Genomic DNA, 12,787 nt, shown 5'->3' with positions numbered 1-12,787 from the left:
TAGAAGTGGACACCCGGTTATGTATTTCAATGTGGCTGTACTTGCCCCCTCTCTTAACAGTGTTTACTCCCTTTACATCTTACCTGGTACACAGTAAGACAATTCTTATGAAACTTTGGCAAGCAGCTATTTAAAAGTCTGCTCAGTTGAAACTCTTGTAGTTTCAGAAAATTAACCGCATAATCCTGTAGTAAAATTTGTTCATTTGGGCAAAGAACAAGGATAAGGATCTTGCGACAATCCAGATGGTGTTGAACTAAAACTCCCATTAGCCCTGACCACTGGCCATGCTGGTTGCAGCTGATAGGAGTAGGACTCCATGTATGTTGTACTATAACAACTGCAAGTTTCCCACCCCTGGAGTGGGGAGGAAATGAACACCTGCAATTATGCCTTCCCATCACTACAGTAACTGAACTTAAGTTCTATTTACTAGATGCAATGGTTTTTGTAAATGAACACAGAGATACACAAGTTTTTCACAGTGACAGTAACAACAGGCTTTTTTGTGAAGAAAGATAGTCAATAACTTTATTTTTGTATAAAGCAATACTAACAAATACAAAATGTACAGCTTCTCACTAGACTCAACAAGCAGGTGAGAAGTTACTTTTGACAGAAGAAAAGAAAAACAAGTTTCAAATAACATGAAGAAATTTTGATTTTGAAAAAGGCACCCAAATTTAAATAATAAATAAAAGTCACTCATAGGCCTAGCTGGATATACTAAAACATAAACATTTGTGAAAATTAATATACATAAAAAGGAGTCTCTCAAGAGCAAGACACACTACAAGCTGCTGGCAACAGTTTCCTTGATAGAAATTGCTGGGGTAGGTCCAACGTGAGTCCAGATATAACCTTTTTCTGGTCTAGTAGGAATGGTAGGGAAAGGAGATGACTGAGATTTGAAATATTCCGAAGGCGCATGACAAACAAACTCTAAGTACTCAATTTTTCTTGGAAGATCTTCTTCTGGCCCTTAAATAAAAAAAATGAAAAAGTTAGTTGGTTATTCCCCCACTTGGAGCTTTATGGTACATCCAGTTGACCATTGTCACATTTCTCCTTAAGTATCACTAGCAAGACAGGTACTTTCCCCCAGCATGGATATAGCTCTATGCAGGAAATAAAGCTATGCAAGCTGGGCCTGCAGTGTTCTCCAAAAGACATTAGATGGGAGAATCTAATATGAAGTCCTCCATCCTCCAATGTAAGGGCAAAACACAGAATTGTATAAAATGCAGCAACACAAGGATACCTGGTATCTCACTCCTCCTAGGAAATAATTTCAGCTGGTTTCAGATCAATACCAAAACTACTAACAAACAGCAGAGGAAAGCTTGAGGCTGTGCAACCATACTATTGATGATGATGGAAGAGGGGCATGCGTTCAGCATGCTGCATCTCTGTAGCAAGCATGTTCCTCTCCAGCCCTGTTTCTTTGGGCCTAAGAAGAGAAGGTTCACATGTGTAGAGCACCTTGTGTGTCTATATCAACTTCTGACCGCCAAAAGTAGCTAGGAGACAGTTTTATCTAGTGGTACTACTGATTTAACCGAGAAAGACACTCCAACATCAGCACACTTCCCAGGAGAACATGTTGCTGTCAAATATACAACTCTGAACTTTATTTCCAACACAAATATACATCTCTGCCAGAACTGCAATTCATGAGCAGGTCTGCAATGCTGCTTAACTAGCTTGTACTACAGGATAAAAAGAAACCTAGGACTCTGGAGTTATATCACATGTAGCACTTTCTGCTTTGTCAGGACAGGTAGAATTTTAACATTTTGGGCCTTGGAACTTACCTATTATGTAAGTTGCAGGGTCAAAACAGTCTTTGGGGCTAGCTGCAGTAGGAATGAGCCATGTTAAAGCTGCACTTTTTTCGCAGTATTGGTCTTGAATAAACCCTCTAATCTGAGCATAGTATGTTTTACCATCCTGCTCATCAATCACTGAAACAACATCTCCAATCTGATAGTAAACTCCCTAGAAAAGATATAGATCATTAGAATTAATTTTTTAAAAAGCTAAACTGATAATAGTTTCTGCTTCGGTGTCACAGAGGGAGCTGGCCAGTAGTCACACCAGAGATAACTCGTTATTAACCAAGTCTGTGAAGATACTGTTCTTGTTGAGTGTCAGGCCTAACAAGTACAGCAGCACATCCCCAGTAGGTCTTACCCCATTAAATCAATTGCCAAGACTGGAAGTCCCTGCCTCCCCACAACCATCTAAGTCCCCTCCTCTCCAGGGCTTTTCCCAAGCAATTGGAGTCTACACCTCCGTGAAGTCTGTCACCGCTCTGCCCGTTTCAGCCCTCTTCTAGTTTTGGGAGGTGGGGGAAGGGGAGCTTGTTGCAGCAGGATGGGGGCACACCCTTGACCCTTCACCAGCCTGCCGCATCTCTACTGGCCTCCATCCTCCCACTTGCCAGCTTCAGCTTCAGCCTCCGACTCGGATTCTGAACTTCTCTCTGCCACAGGTTCGCCCAGCTCACAAAGCCCTGCTACCTCCTCAGCTTCCAACCCCTCCCCTTCCCAGTCTTCTCCCTCATCGTTGTCCCACCACCGCTCCCCAGTCTCTTATCCTTCTTCCCTTGTTGGTCCCCAGCTGGTCTATGTACATTATCCGTTTCCCCCACGTTGCAGTTGCAGAAAGCAACAGTACTAAGTTTAAGGGCAATTTCAGTGTTCCCTGACAACAAGCAGAATTGAAACAACGTGCCTGCATCATTTTTCTCCTTCCCCTAAAATATGGCTGTTCAGAGTTTTAGTCTGCACTTCTACGCCAATAATGCTGATTTAATGTGGTTTGAAAGCACATAAATATGTTAAAATAAATAAAAACAGTATTATCATGTCTTTTTAGAGACAGATAAGGATATTGATAAAATGGCTGTCTAGCTGCTGCAAATAAGTAAGTTAGAGTTTCAATACAGTAACATAAATATATAACAGTTTCAAGCTATATCATAGCAAACGATCTGATAGTAACTAATGGAGTTTTTCAGTTTGAAAATAGCAACTATTTTGCTCTTGAAGAGTATGAACTACATTAGAAAGTCTCAGTTCAGTCATGAACATGCTAGCATCCTTAGCAAGTTATGCGTTTAGGAAACTTCAGTAAAAATGTACAGGAAAAATGCAAATTACAGTGCAGATTTATAGTGCTACTGCAAAAACACTAAATACATACTGTATGTTTGAGTCACAGTCCAATAAATTTTCTTACCAAGTACTCATTTAAAGATTTATTAACTTTTGAAACACTTCTATGTTCATAAACTTCTAATAACTTACCTTATGGAAGATAGATTCTGCTGTAATAATGGTAGCTACAGACTCTGGAGCTTTGATGGGCTGAAAAAGGAAGGTTATAATGATTAAACTGCACAAATAACGTAACAGTGTCAAAATTAAAATATAATGCATTTTTTGTAAATGAGATTTGGATGAAAAATTGATAATCTTTGTACCACTATATATGAAAACATCAAGAAATTAATAGCTTCAGTATCAGTAAGCTTTGACAAAATACATCTATATTTGTTACATTTTTTAGCCAAGAAGGATTTCACATTCAGAAATGCATAGAATATTGATATTATACACAAATGAAAAAGTCTTTTAAGACATCACTCAAGAGTCATTTTGCACATTATGCTCAACATACTGAAGCATACTAAATACATCTATTTCAATGCAATAATGTGCATAATCTTATGTGATGAATACTCATGGTTCTTCAGGAAAGCAATACTAATGTAGCAAAATTGTATATAATTTGATAAGCATGTAGGAAAATATTTATATTTGGTGCAGCCTTTTGTAAACCTTGCTATTTTTTAGTACAGCACCTGCCACACTGTTTTAATTTAGAAAGTGCTCAACTGTAGCTGGAGTCCATAATCACCTTACATTTTTTAACTTAAAAATATGCCTTCTCCCTTTTCCTTTAGTGGAAACTTTCTTTTCAGCAGCTGGAGCAGACTTGTATTTTGTGTTTCTTAATCGAGCAGATCTTCTGTGAATTTCTTGCTTACTCTAGTGTACAAAAGTAAGAAACAGTGGGAATTCATTAGTATATACATGATCAAATATACAACAAGACATATTTATATATAGTTATTCATAGGGTGGGGGGGACACAGTAGGACCCACTTTCCCCAGGCCAGAAAGAGATGAAACACCTATTCTAAACACATTTACTAAAAAAAGTACACACAGCTAATTTCAACAGAAAGATTTTTATTTGTTTCAAGTGCTTAAACACTGTTGTTCAAAAAAATTTCTGCAGGGCAGCCAATAATAAATAATAAATAATAAATAATAAATAAATAAATAAATAAATAAATAAATAAATAAATAAATAATAATAATAATAATAATAATAATAAATTATTTGTACCCCACCCTCCCCAACCGGAGCTGGGCTCAGGGCGGCTAACATCATAAAACTAACACAGTACACAATGAGAGAATGGGTATCAATCTAGAGTTTCAGCAACTCAGAAATAATTTCCAATCATAGAAGAATTTACAGCACAGTCCTATGCATGTTTACTCAAAATTCCCACCATATTCAATGGGACTTATTCCCAGATATCTGAAGAAGTGTGCATGCACACGAAAGCTCATACCAAGAACTAACTTAGTTGGTCTTTAAGGTGCTACTGGAAGGAATTTTTTTATTTTCTTTTGACTATGGCAGACCAACACGGCTACCTATCTGTAACATTCCCAGATAAGTGAGCCCAGGATCTCAGCCTAAGGCTGCAAACCAATATAGAATTATCTGAGAGTAGGCTAGTGTCATGCCACCCCCTGCCTAAGCTATGTGGTTCTCTGGCACTCCCCTCAGCTCCCCTGTCCCACCACACCATTCTTTGTAAGAAAACTGGGTTTCTGATAGGTATTTCTGAATTTTCCTTCTTGTTTCCACACCAGACGCAATATTATGAATAGTTCTCATCTCTAACACAACCAGTCAAGAGGCATGTGGTGCAATACGGCGCTTATTAAAAAACAAATAAGGATTTGATGATCACAGGGTTCAGAAGCATATGGTATCGGTTTGGTATCATTTGTTACTTTTTTCTCTTCAAACTCTTATCTAATCACCATTCACTTTCAACAACCCAAACACCTTTTGTTCAATGGCCTCTTCTGGGGAGGGTGGCTTGGCCGCGCCAGCGCAGGAAGGGCGACCGAGGAGGCCCACTTGCTCCCCACGAGCGCTCAAGGGACCCGCCGCAGCCCGAAAGCGGCCTCACCTGCTTCCCGCCGCCGCTCCCTCCGCCGCCGCCGCCGCCGCCGTTGCTGTGCTGCGCAGCCGCCGAGGTGGTGGCGTAGGCGGCTCCCGCGGACCCGGGAGGCCCCGGGCGGCCCGTGCAGTTGTTGCAAAGGATCTCGCCCTGGCCGCCTTTCTTCCACATGGACGAGGAGGTGGTGCGGCACACGCTGCACGTCGGCTTCAGGCCCAGCGGCATCTTGGCGCCGGGTGACCCCTCGCTCGCTCGGCCTCCGGCTGCGAGCCCGCTCGCCACGACGGATGTTGTGCGTGGAAGCGGAGCGGCTGAGGAAGCGGCGGGGGGGAGAGCAGAGCGGCCGGGAAGGGAAGCGCCGCAAAAGTGGGGCCTCTGCCCTCTGCTGGCTGCCCACTAGGCTGCATGGCCTGAGGGGAGAGACAAACGAGGAAAGCCGGGCTTCCCGCCCTCAGGCCGAATGGCGACCCAGGGCGAGGTGGCCGCGTTTGCGGGGAACACACGGGCGGTATATGGTGGTTTTCCTCAGGAGCCCCAGTGCCTTGAGTCGCCCTTGAGGTCTGCTGTAGTCAACTGAGCAGACACTAGACTAGCCCTTTCTCCTTCTCGGGCCCAAGGATAACCGGCTAACCTCGTCTAGCCTAGGGAAGTTATAAAGTAGGGGGCAAATAATATAGTATGCATACAGTTGGAGCAGTATATTAAAAATGCTCAACAACGGGAGAGGGAGAGGGATGTGATAAAGGCCGGCCTCGAAAAGCAGCAGGTGAAATTATACTAAATTGATGAGCCATCTGAATCCTGGACTTGTTTACTCAGAAATGCACACACACACCCCCAGTCAGTCTATTGAGTGGCTGGTGGGTAGGATGGAAGACAAAATGCTGCATAGAAGGCTATACCTGTATTTCTAAAAATTTCTTAGGGAAACTTGTACCTATCACAAGAAAGCAGCTGAAGAAAGTTAAGGACAAGATTTTGCTGGTGGGTGGGTGTATAAAACATGGGGATTTATGTTTATTGGCTCCATTCCTCTTCCGTAATAAACAGAGCAGTTTACAATATAAAATACATGTTACACAGAACTAAAAGCAACATTACTAATCACTAAAACCAACAGCTACAAGTTATTTGCCTTCTAATAGTGTTCACTCTGAATTAGAGGTCTCCTGGACCTCCTACCATACCATCACAAGGACCCAAAGACTGCAGTGAAAATGTATAAAGCAACCTACAAAACTGAAATAAGGAAGACGCCGTCACAACCAATAATACCCCTCCCTCTGGCACCTATGGTATCTGCTTTAAGGACAGAACTGAAAACTCGTACTGTTGTATAGCTCAGTAATGACCTTCAGAATCCAAGGTTGCCAATATTTTTCATAAACTCCAAATTCACCCACAAAAAGAGTATGAAGGGAAGTAATAAAGTACATAAAATGAAACAAAAAAAAAAGTTACTTAAAATGAAGTAAGTCATCTTGAATGTGTATCAATAACATGCTTACTAAAAGGTAGCTAGGTGTTCCCTTACCACCTCTTTTCCTATCTTGGGCTGCAGCTCCCTCCTTGCATTGTTTATTCTGCTATCATCAGGTTGGGCACTGCTTTCCTTTTGGGTGAAGACAGAGACAAAGTAGGTGTTGGGCAGTTCTTCCTCTCTGCCACCTAATAGCATTTCTCTGTCTTCTCCATGCAGAGGACCTAGTACGTGCTTCTTCTGCCTCTTGCTTTGAGCATAGCTGAAGAAACCATTTTTAAAAATTGTTTTTAACCTCTCTTGCAAGCCTGAGCTCATTCTGAGCTTTAGCCTGCCTGCCTTTCCTCCTGCAGCTGTTGGCTACTCATGTATACTCTTCCTTCAGATTTCCCCTTTCCCCTTTTTCTTATAGACTTTAATCTCAGCTCATCTGTAAGCTTCTTATGCAGCCACACTGGTTTCTTTAGTTGCCTCCCACTTTTCTTTCTTGTTATAATTGTCTGCATTTGTGCCTTCGATATATCACCTTTAAGAAACTCCCATCCATTTTGGATTTCCTTCTCTTTGAGTATTTCTGACCATGGGATCTCACCCAGAAGTTCCTTAAACATTTTGAAATCAGCCTTCTTAAAGTCCTGAGTGCAAGTCTGACTACACCCAGCTTTCCATTGCCTCTGTATAATGAAACCTGTGATTACTTCCTCCCAATGTTCCCAGTACTTCTGCTTCATCAATCAGTTCATCCCTGGTGGTAAGGACCTGGTCCAAGATAGATGATATGCTTGTTACATCTTCCAGGTATCAGGGAGGTTGAAATCTCCCATGACTACTGTATCTCTCCTTTTTTGAATGTTTGGTAATCTACTCTAGGAAGGTATCATCCAAGCCTTTAGCCTGGCCTGGAGGTCTGTAGCAGACACACACAGTAATGTCACTGGTGTTCTATCATTTTTACCCTTATACTCTCAATCTGCCTTCCATGCTCCAAGTTATGTATCTCTTCACAAGTGTACATACCCTTTCCTTTCCTTTTGGTCTGTTCCTTTTGAATAGGTTATACCCTTCAGTTTCTACATTCCAGTCATGAATCTCACCCCGCCAGGTTTCCATAATGCCTGTTAGATCCTATTAAGAGCTCAAATTTGCCTTTCTTGTTTCCCATACTCTGTACATTAATGTAGACTACTGAAAAAATTAGAGACAGTTTCCCCACTCCAATGCCTATTGTAAACTGCCTTAGAGCTCATTTGGATGAGGGGCATGTTTTGAATTTAATAAAAAAAATGAATTAACATGGGGTCACAGGGGATGGACATAGCAAGTGGTGAAAGAGGCCAGTCTTGTCCCCCTCTCATCTATTCTTGTGCTATCCTCTTGAGCTCTCTTTTGCCAACTGTCACTTTTAGAATTCTGTTTCTTGAAACTTCTGGATGCCTTGTTGCCATAGTGTCCTTACTAAGTTATCACAGAGCATTAGTTTATATCTTTGGTAGGTAATGCTGCCTTACCTTTTAATAGTGACAGTCCATTAAAGCAGAGGTTTTCAACCTTTTTGAGTCCACAGCTTCCTTGACCATCTACAGTCTTTCTGCGGCACACTTGTGGGGCTCAGGAGCCCAGTTTTGTCACCCCTTGCCTGCAGAGCTTTTTCCTTCCCTTTTGTTCATTGTTAGAAAGTAAACTACTTAACAGTAGTGGTACCTTTACCTCTAATGACAAGTTGCCATATTTTGTATCAGTCTCTTCTCTAACTATTTGGATTCAGATTTAGATAAGTTTTAGATGACAAGGAAGGATATTCCCTGGAGAGCCATTTTAGATCTGTTTTAATGCAGGGGCTCCATAGGAAATCCTAAAAAACTAACTATAGAAATATAGTTTTATGGAACTATTTATGTAAATAGAGAACATATTTTTAACTCGATAAAAAGTTTTATTCTTCATTACCTTAATCCCTTAGCTTCATAAGCCCTCTGAACGAGAAGTGGTTACACAAGGCTATTGCGCAAGGGTGTTACGATCTAAAGTGCAAAAATGGGTAAGTCTCCTAATAGTAGTGATAAGGGAAATATGTAAGAAAGTCTGGAGGAGATGGCTGACAGTCCCTCCCAGTTAGCCATGTTTCTGGGAGATCTTCATAGATGTCATAGCCAGTCTCCGCAGTCTCTGCAGTCATGGGGGTCACAAGAGCATGAGCCCAAGATCTTGTGAGATCTGGATTTCCAGCCCTTACGAGATTTGACAGGTTTGTGGGACTGGGATGCCTATAGATGGCTTCTCCCAAATCAGTTTGGCTTCATTCTGTGCAGGCAGGTGATGAAGCCTACCCTCCTTTGTTTCAGGATTATCTCAGTTTATAGTGGGTCATGCTGATATATAGTGTGTAGAAGACTGTGACCCATTGAGAGAAAGGGAGGCTCTTTTAATAACTTGCTATACACCCTTGGGCTGTGGAAGCACCTATAAAGAGGATCATATGGGCTGAGGTCCACACTGCCCCACAAATTTTGGGCAGCTGTGGGAGCAAGATGGCTGAACCATGACACCCAATACAGCCTGAGGGCAAACACAGCATGCAAAGCCGGGTTAGTTCCTTGAGAGGTGAACAGCTTTGATAGCCAGCTATCTTCCCACTACTATCCTAATACCTGTCTGCAAGGTATTGTGGTGAAAGGAGTAGGAGTCTTATATATACAGTGGTAACTCAGGTTACAGATGCTTCAGGGTACAGACACTTCAGGTTACAGACTCCACTTACCCAGAAATAGCACCTCGGGTTAAGAACTTTGCTTCAGGATCAGAACAGAGATTGTGTGGTAGCAGCATGGCGGCAGCTGCAGGCCCCATTAGCTAAAGTGGTACCTCAGGTTAAGAACAGTTTCAGGTTAAGAACGGACCTCCAGAACAAATTAAGTTCTTAACACGAGGTACCACTGTAGCGTTATGGGCAGATGTCAGAGGATGCTGACCTGGAATATACCAGGCATATATCAGGAACTGAGGATAGACTCTAGGTGATGAGCCCTATGGACCTAAATGCACACAGGGCTTGCAGACACTTTCAGGCAGCAGGGAGTGGTGTTTGTGGTTGAGCTTTTTCATAGGCAAGCACATTCAAATGGTTAGGTAAGAAATAAATATCAGGAACCTGGCCCTTTGTTCCTGCCTGATCAACAAGGAAGTACTTCTAGCCACTGTTCTCTAGGTTCATAGTTGGTTTATTCAACAAAGTCCTCTAGGTGGTCCACAAAACAATATAAGAGTGCACTAAAAATGAAGGATATGATACGTTTTGTTCAACAGTATTTTCCTGTAGTTTCTTTTATGGTAGTCCTCTCAGTGGGGCTAGTATTTTAACAATAATATAAAGGAAAGTTGTCACCCCCTACGTCACCACTTCGTTCTAAAGCAGGTGAGAAATTTGTGACCCTCCGGACATTGTTGGTCTCCAACACCCAGCCAAAATGGCCAATAGGAGTCAAACATCTGGAAGGCCACATATTTCCTGTGCTTTTCTACAGCTTTCTTCTATTTTTAAGACTATCATCCTCAACACATTTATTAGAGAACAAGCCCCATTGAATTCAAAGTAAACGAGCTTGGCATTGTGCTTCACCTGCAAAAACCACTGACTAGAAGGTTTCTTGGTATGAATCTGAAGGTGTAACTCGAATATATTTATCCAAGATGGAGAATAATCTACCAGTAAGCTTTTTGTGGAGACATATTATGCCCCAAATGCCAACATTCTGGTGAAGATTCTCCACAAGTTACAAACTCAGTAATACTGCTTGCAGAGACAGAACCTCCACCTTCTAGTAATCAGGAAAGTGCTGTTGAAGAACCTTCCCCTGTTCTTGAGGAGCATCCAACAAAAGTAAGAAGATCAAAATCATCTCGGTCACAACACAGGCGTCCAAGGGGTGCACGGTCATCACATAAAAGACGGCGACCCATGACAGCCGTTGAGGAAGATGGTCCATTTTCTGACAGAGCTGTCTGCACAGGTAAGTGACAACAGTTTCTGTCCAAGGACTTATGATGAGAGAGAGTACAGGAAGGAGCGCAAAGTAATTGCTTGCATTCTTGGTCAGGCATATAATATATGTAATTCTAATAATAGATCCCTTTTGCCTTTCTCCCCTTTAGATTAAAATTGGCATTCTAAGGTAATAGATATTTCAATAATAAATTCTGGTAAATTTAACAATTAAAAAACAATAAGGATGCTAAACTGCAGTAATATGTTAGAAATGGAAAGGATTAGGCCCTTTAATAGGAGATTCTTAAACAAGATAACAGATCTGTGTAGGTTTTTATTGTACTGGAAAAAATATTTTGAATTTTACTATTTCAATGCAATTTGCATCATGGAAATTTTAGTTGAAAATTTAACTTGAAGTGGCCAAAACCAATGGCTGGTACAATATAGTTGATGCTGAATAACCGATTCTTTTGGAATAGATTTTTTTAAAGGTAAGAACAGTTGTGCTAACCCCTGATCTGCACTGGATTAGGATAAGATAGAAGTCTGCATCATTTTGCTTTAGTTTAGATTCCTGCATTGCATGGGGTTGCACTAAATGATCCACAGGGTCCCTGCCAACTCTACAATTCTATGATAAGCCCCCCAGACAGAGTGTTATAGGAAGGGTTGATTGAGCTACTGCCTCTAAAGCTAGTCCATTTCCCAGAATGGGGCCTTATTTGCAGCCTACAAAAGTAGGCAATCACTGCCCCCTCCCACCCTTTCCATTCTAGCTGGCACAAGCAGCAATACTTTGGATGCAGCTGTTGATCTGCTGTTCCTGGCTGGGGTTTTGGATTGCTCTCTTTAATACAATATATTTGTATGAGACAGCTGCATATTCCTGCATTGCAAGGGGTTGGGTTAGATTATCCTCAGGATCCCTGCCAACTCTACAGTTCTATGATTCTATGATATTGGCAATATACAATATATAATGTCTTCTCCATTTGGATGAGGTGAGGATGAAAGGTGGTGGCACAGCAGGAAACATTTGATCCACACTGTTCAAGAGTACTACCACATATATGTGAAAGCGTCTTAGAACCATGGAAAATCACAGATGCACTCTATTTATTCCAATAGGTAGGAAGGGCTTGAGTCCATGTTCAGCACATAGGTAGTTAATCCTGGGTTTCACTGCTACATTTAGTTGTAATTGTTGCCCATTCATAAATGATTAATACTGCATGTATAATTCCAGATGCATACAGACTCCTTAACTTAGTAAAATACACAGGAAGTTTGGCTTTGGTCTCCTTGGAGTAGTGTTTTTAATATCTGGGATTTTTAAAAAACTAAATAAGTACTTGTTTTGGAGTTTTGAAAATCTTTCAGATACTTATTGAGAAGTAATGGAAAAGCATGCAAATGTTAATAAAATATTTAAAAACAGCCAAACAAGCCATTAAAATAGCTCCATTGTCTTCTGGGTTCCTTCCTTATCAAAACCAGATTAGGTTAATCCATGGGCGTAGCCGGGGGGGCAGGGGGGCAGCTGCCCCCCCCCCCGATCAATTAAAACAATAATCAAGTAAAACAATATAAATACAGTACTTAACTAACTGACCAATCACGTCAGTTCTGCCCCCCCCCCAACAAAGTCTAACAAAAATCCTGGCTACACCCATGGATTAATCCATTCTTCTCCCCACCCCATATAACCTGTACCATTTCCCTAGTTTTCTACAGGAAATTATATCTTATGTCTACACTTCAGCTGGGCTTGACCCTTGGTATAATTTGCACATTCGTCTACTGGTAAGTATAGCTGAGTAATCACAGTTTTGATTGATTTCAGATGCAACATGGTGAGCTGCATGTTTGTTCTATTGTGGCAAAACTTGGTATCTTAACCACTGCTTCTATTGGGGGGGGGGGAGGTATTCCATACCTTTTATGATGCCCCCAGCTATTATGTTAAGAGGCTACATGGCAGCCATGATTTTACCATCTAATTCTGTTCAGTCCCATCTCACCTCACCCAGCTGCCTGGATCTGTTTG

At 41.5% G+C, this 12,787-nt stretch overlaps 1 protein-coding gene and 1 long non-coding RNA gene across 7 annotated transcripts; one reads left to right on the top strand and one right to left on the bottom strand.

Moving 5' to 3' along the window:
• Window positions 1-502: 502 nt before the first annotated feature.
• Window positions 503-8,011, bottom strand: GATAD1 (GATA zinc finger domain containing 1; the record flags this gene model as incomplete). Of its 4 annotated transcripts, XM_081833884.1 has the most annotated exons (6): window positions 503-981; window positions 1,815-1,998; window positions 3,312-3,371; window positions 3,930-4,055; window positions 6,810-6,887; window positions 7,773-8,011. In XM_081833884.1, the coding sequence occupies 6 exons, from the start codon at window positions 7,863-7,865 to the stop codon at window positions 791-793; spliced, it is 732 nt and encodes a 243-aa protein (XP_081690010.1). In that variant the 3' UTR covers window positions 503-790. The 4 variants fall into 4 exon arrangements, with proteins under 4 accessions (XP_081690010.1, XP_081690011.1, XP_081690008.1 ...); XM_081833885.1 differs by lacking the exon at window positions 6,810-6,887; XM_081833882.1 differs by lacking the exon at window positions 7,773-8,011 and having other exon boundaries at window positions 6,810-7,546.
• Window positions 5,943-12,787, top strand: LOC309325745. Of its 3 annotated transcripts, none has more exons than XR_014149938.1 (4): window positions 5,943-6,041; window positions 8,716-8,793; window positions 10,553-10,762; window positions 12,465-12,787. It is a non-coding gene; the product is annotated as an uncharacterized lncRNA (long non-coding RNA). The 3 variants fall into 3 exon arrangements; XR_014149939.1 differs by lacking the exon at window positions 5,943-6,041 and adding an exon at window positions 8,174-8,244; XR_014149940.1 differs by lacking the exon at window positions 5,943-6,041 and having other exon boundaries at window positions 8,454-8,793.

Source organism: Podarcis erhardii (assembly GCF_964252035.2).
Source record: "Podarcis erhardii genome assembly, chromosome: 12".
NCBI classification, from domain to species: Eukaryota; Metazoa; Chordata; class Lepidosauria; order Squamata; family Lacertidae; genus Podarcis; species Podarcis erhardii.
Note: the sequence above shows the minus strand (reverse complement) of the source record. Positions and strands in the feature narration are given on the sequence as shown.